Here is a 677-nt window from a genome sequence, read left to right as displayed (position 1 = left end):
AAAGTTTTTTTTTTTTTTTTTAATCTTTAAATTTAAAGGTGGTGATCTTTTTTGGGACAAGGGGAGAAGCCCAGCTCGGGTGGAGTGTGGCGGGGCTGTGTGAGGAGCTGGGAAGCTGGTTCGTGGCCCAGCTGCCTTTGCTTAGCTGAGCCCCGCCTTCCTGTTTTGCAGACTCTGGTGTACATGTTTGGGGACATGCTGAGCAACGTGGGGGCAGCCGAGAAGGTGTTCCGCTACCTGGACCGAAAGCCAGATCTGCCTCCACCGGGGACTCTGGCCCCACCCACTCTGCAGGGCAGGGTGAATTTCCAGAACGTGTCCTTTGCGTATCCCAGTCGCCCCGACCAGCCTGCGCTCCAGGTGCCCGATGCGGGGAGCCTGGGCCCCTGACTCCCCGCGCGGATGATCAGCCTCCAAGGAGAGGGGAGGCCGGGGGAAGGGGCAGGCCTCTGACTCTTCCCCGGCTGTTCTAGGGTCTGACGTTCACCCTGAGTCCTGGGCAGATGACGGCGCTGGTGGGGCCTAACGGGTCTGGAAAGAGCACGGTGGCCGCGCTGCTGCAGAATCTGTACCAGCCCACCGAGGGCCAGGTGCTGCTGGACGGGAAGCCGGTCTCCGAGTATGAGCACCACTACCTGCACCGTCAGGTGGGGAGGACGGAGAAGGGTGGGCAGAGG

The 677-nt window shown here is 61.3% G+C and overlaps 1 protein-coding gene across 1 annotated transcript in view; it reads left to right on the top strand.

Moving 5' to 3' along the window:
* The window catches only part of TAP2 (transporter 2, ATP-binding cassette, sub-family B (MDR/TAP)), a 7,495-nt gene that overhangs the window by 5,382 nt on the left and 1,436 nt on the right, over positions 1-677 (top strand). The window contains exons 7-8 of the mRNA XM_010848571.1: positions 172-360; positions 474-677. Of these exons, the coding sequence (XP_010846873.1) occupies positions 172-360; positions 474-677 (393 nt within the window). The remainder of the gene's footprint in view (positions 1-171; positions 361-473) is intronic.

Source organism: Bison bison, unplaced genomic scaffold (assembly GCF_000754665.1).
Source record: "Bison bison bison isolate TAMUID 2011002044 unplaced genomic scaffold, Bison_UMD1.0 scf7180017864270, whole genome shotgun sequence".
NCBI lineage: Eukaryota > Metazoa > Chordata > Mammalia > Artiodactyla > Bovidae > Bison > Bison bison.
The sequence above is the reverse complement of the archived record's forward strand: the minus strand, read 5'-3'. Positions and strand labels throughout refer to the sequence as shown.